At 40.5% G+C, this 4219-nt stretch overlaps 1 protein-coding gene across 5 annotated transcripts in view; it reads left to right on the forward strand.

Moving 5' to 3' along the window:
• Nucleotides 1–4219, forward strand: part of CHCHD3 (coiled-coil-helix-coiled-coil-helix domain containing 3) — a 298150-nt gene that overhangs the window by 240549 nt on the left and 53382 nt on the right. For all 5 annotated transcript variants that reach the window (XM_032275953.1, XM_032275954.1, XM_032275955.1 and 2 more), the window contains one exon: nt 463–533. In XM_032275953.1, coding sequence (XP_032131844.1) covers nt 463–533 — 71 coding nt within the window. The remainder of the gene's footprint in view (nt 1–462; nt 534–4219) is intronic.

Below are 4219 nucleotides of genomic sequence, written 5' to 3' on the forward strand. Positions count from 1 at the left end.
ACAGGCATGAGCCGCCATCTTGACAACAAATATATTGTGTAGAATGAGATGATCTTTAATATCCTAGTAGGAACACAATGGAATAATAGGTAAATATGAATGTATGTGAATTTCAGTTTTTGATCTCAGGCATCCTTTGACCTTACAAAGGTAGATTCCAAATAATGGTGATTTAAAGAATCTTTCCAAAATGTTAGGAATTCTCTCCAAAGGATAAAATAATAAGAAATTATAACGGTGAAAATGTACTCTGTAACTATAATCCACATACCAACAACTCTACTGTTATTTAAATGAGTAGCTTTACATGTGTTTTATAAGTATCTATGCCACCTATACAAGAAAGCCTTCTACTGCTTGAGTGGCTGAAACAAGGTTTTATGTATTTTTTGAAGTTGCCAATCTTCCACACATTTTGTCATATTAGATAGTGAAAACTTTGCTATCAATCTTTGTCCACAGAGCTCAGAGTTCTACAAAGTCACCACTGAACAATATCAGAAAGCTGCTGAAGAGGTGGAAGCAAAGTTCAAGTAAGTTTTTAACAGCATTGTAATTATTTACTATTCTTAACAAGATGAAAGCACAATTTCAGTGCTTTTTGAACAGAACATAGTTTGTTATATAGCACTCTAGAATACTTGGAAGAGTTTTGGGGGGGGTTGAGATGGGACCATATAATCTGCTATACTGGAATTCAGATGCCAAGGAAAAGGCGTTTGATGAAAGCTTGTTACAAATCAATGTATTTTATGAACGGGGGGAGATTGAAAGCAATGGTAATAGAATTTTCATTTGTAATCATATATAAAATAGAATGCCTTTGATTATGAAGCTCATGTTAAATTGCTGCTCTATTAATGGAAACATAGAAACCATTCACTTTTCTATAATAAAATGATGGGCATGTCCAAATTTGGGTATCCTCCTTTCTCATGGTTAGACTGTTTTCATTTCTTCACATGTACCTTGAAAGCGTTTAAATCATAGACTTTGCCTGGCCCTTGATTATGAAGGTGATGTTAAATTGCTACCTCTCTTAATCCTTGGAACGTTTAAATGAATGTTCTATAATTGATGGATCAGAGTGTCCGTGACCCATAGCCTTGTACTTTCCCTTTGCTGCCAGATCTCACATTAGGTAAGAAGACATTCAGAATTTCTCTGAGTATATAAATAGTTCTATTGTGTAACCCCTATTAGTAGCACATGTGCAAATTAGTGAAGCAAAAAAAGTTGTTGTGACAGCCTTAGCTGAAAGATTGCACCGGTGTCTGACCTCCTTCCTTGCACATGTTTACAAGCATTTGATAAAACGATTAAACCCAAGGTGGAATTACTACTTTCTGCTACAGTACAATTCGTGTGGTAATGGATATTAGTGTTGTTGTAATGTGGATTAAAATAAAAATTTTTTAAAATTCAAGACAGTTTGAGGTTTATTTAAACAGCCTTCCCCAGTAAATTATCTCTTTAGAGGCAGCAGAGACCTTCTAAGGATGGGCCACAAGTCTCACTGTTAAATATTAATGTGAGATCTTAAGAATTTAGACATATTAATAGAACTGGGTATAGATTTTATTTTAAAAGTTACTCTCCATGTATTAAGTTATGTGTTTATTTTTCTCCCTAATGATATAGTGACTTTTTTTTTTTTTGGTAGTAAACCATTTTCTGTCTCTATAACATGAGAACCTTTGAATTGGCTCCCTGAATATTTATTATAAGCCAATAGCTATAAAAACAACCAAGTTTAAGATACATCAGAGATGAGCTTTGACTAGAGTGATCTGTGACGTTTTCATAAGGAATATGATTTTTTTAGTCGAGGCTTTAAGAAGAGTGTTGAGTAGGTGGAAGGGAAAGATACTCAGAAGGAAAGCTATGTTCTGTAGCTGGTGAGTGACAAAGCAGTGGCTTGAGTCAGAGAGACTAGTGCAAGATAAAGCTGGAAAGGTCAGTGGGTCTTTAGCTGCCGGGCTGTGAAGTTTGGTCTTCATTGAGCAATGAGTCATGGGAAGATGTTTGACCAGATGAGTACTCTTATGGGTTCCTGAAGGAAAAGTAACCTGACAGTAGATGTGAGCGTTAGTTGGAGGCATGAAAAATAAGATCCAGAGGAATGAGATAAGGTCAGGCACGGTGGCTCACTTCTGTAATCCCAGCACTTTTGGAGGCTGAGGCAGGAGGATCGCTTGAGGCCTGAAGTTCAAAACCAGCCTGGTCAACATAGTGAGACCCTGTCTCTACAAAAGAAAAACTTAAAATTAGCCAGTTGTAGGGACATGTACTTATGATTCCAGCTATTGGAGAGGCTGAGGTGGAGGACTGCATGAACCCAGGACTGCAGTGAGCTATGATTGCGCCATTGTACTCCAGTGACAGAGCGAGAGTATGTCTTAAAGAAAGAAAGAAAAAAAAAATTAGATGGGGAGTCTCTACAAGTGAAAGAGTTTAGATGTAGTACCAGGCATAATGGCCCATGCCTGTAATCCCAGCACTTTGGGAGACCAAGGTGGGTGGATCTATTGAGGCCAGGAGTTCAAGATCAGCCTGGGCAACATAGCAAAACTTCATCTCTACTAAAAATACAAAAATTAGTTGGGCATGGTGGTGGATGCGTGTAATGTCAGCTACTGGAGTAGCTGAGGCAGGAGAATTGCTTGAACCCAGGAGGTAAAGGTTACAGTGAGCCGAGATCATGCTATTGCGCTCTAGCCTGGGTGACAGAACAAGACTCTGTTTCAAAAAAAGAAAAAAAAAAAAAAAAAGTTTAGACCTGAATTTGTAATTGGTTGGTGTGTTAGTTTGCCAGAGCTGCAAAGTGACACAGACTGGGTGGCTTAAATAACAGAAATTTATTTTCTTACTGTTCTGGAGGCCAGAAGTCTGAGGTCAAGGTGACGTCGGGGCTGATGGCTTCTAGGTCTCTCTCCTTGCCTTATAGCTGGCCATCTGCTCCCTGTTTCTTGATACGGTCTTTTCTTGTGTCTACATGCTAATCTTCTTTTCTTACAAGAATACCAGTCATATCAAGCTAAACCCCTTCTTTTTTTTTTTTTTTTTTTGGGACGCAGTTGCGCTCTTGTTACCCAGGCTGGAGTGCAATGGAGCGTTCTCGGCTCACCGCAACCTCCGCCTCCTGGGTTCAGGCAATTCTCCTGCCTCAGCCTCCTGAGTAGCTGGGATTACAGGCACGCACCACCATGCCCAGCTAATTGTTTTGTATTTTTAGTAGAGACGGGGTTTCACCGTATTGACCAGGATGGTCTCGATCTCTTGACCTCGTGATCCACCCGCCTCGGCCTCCCACAGTGCTGGGATTACAGGCTTGAGCCACCGCGCCCGGCCTAAACCCCTTCTTATGACCTCACTGCAATGTAATTACCTCCTTAAAGACACTCACCTCAAATACAGTCACATTCTGAGGTATTGAGCAATGGAGTTATGAATTTTCGGGGGACACAATTCATCTCCTAACATTTAGGTAAAAAGGGCAAAAGAAACAAAATTATGAGGTTAGCAGATTGGAAAATCGGTGGAGAGTAGATTTCATAGAGAAAGATAGGTCTGGTTTTAGATGGAAAAATCTCTGTCCTGAAGCTCTGCCCAGCTGCCATGTCATTCAGCCTGAGCTAGGCTTGGAGAGCGAGAGGCCACGTGAAGCACAAGGTTGACACCATGATGACTGACCTTCTGCAAGTCAGCAGGGCCCTCCCTGTAAGTTAGACTTTGTTTTAAATAGAACCACAACAGCATCATTCTGTCTTACCTTTTAAATATATTATTCAAGAGTTAATAATCTGGCCAAACTGTGTAGTAAGGAATTGGCCTTGCCCAAATAGTGGTCTAGATTCTGTACCAAGCTCCTGGGAAATGCAAAATCCTTGGAATTTCCTAAGTGATAGAAATTGTTATTCTCAGCCAGGTACGGTGGCTCATGCCTGTAATCCCAGCGCTTAGGGAGGCTGAGGTGGGTGGATTGCTTGAGCAATCCAGGAGTTAGAGACCAGCCTGTCCAACACAAGGAATCTCTGTCTTTACAAAAAAACAAACAAACAAACAAAAAAAAAAACAGGCATGGTGGCACATGCCTGTAGTCCCAGCTACTTGGGAGGTTGAGGTGGGAGGATCACTTGAGCCTAGGAGGCAAAGGTTGCAGTGAGCTGAGATGGCACCACTGTCTTCCAGCGTGGGCAACAGAGTAAGACCACCTATC

The sequence above is a fragment of the Sapajus apella genome, unplaced genomic scaffold (assembly GCF_009761245.1).
Source record: "Sapajus apella isolate SASKATOON/1434 unplaced genomic scaffold, GSC_monkey_1.0 scaffold7, whole genome shotgun sequence".
Lineage (NCBI taxonomy): Eukaryota > Metazoa > Chordata > Mammalia > Primates > Cebidae > Sapajus > Sapajus apella.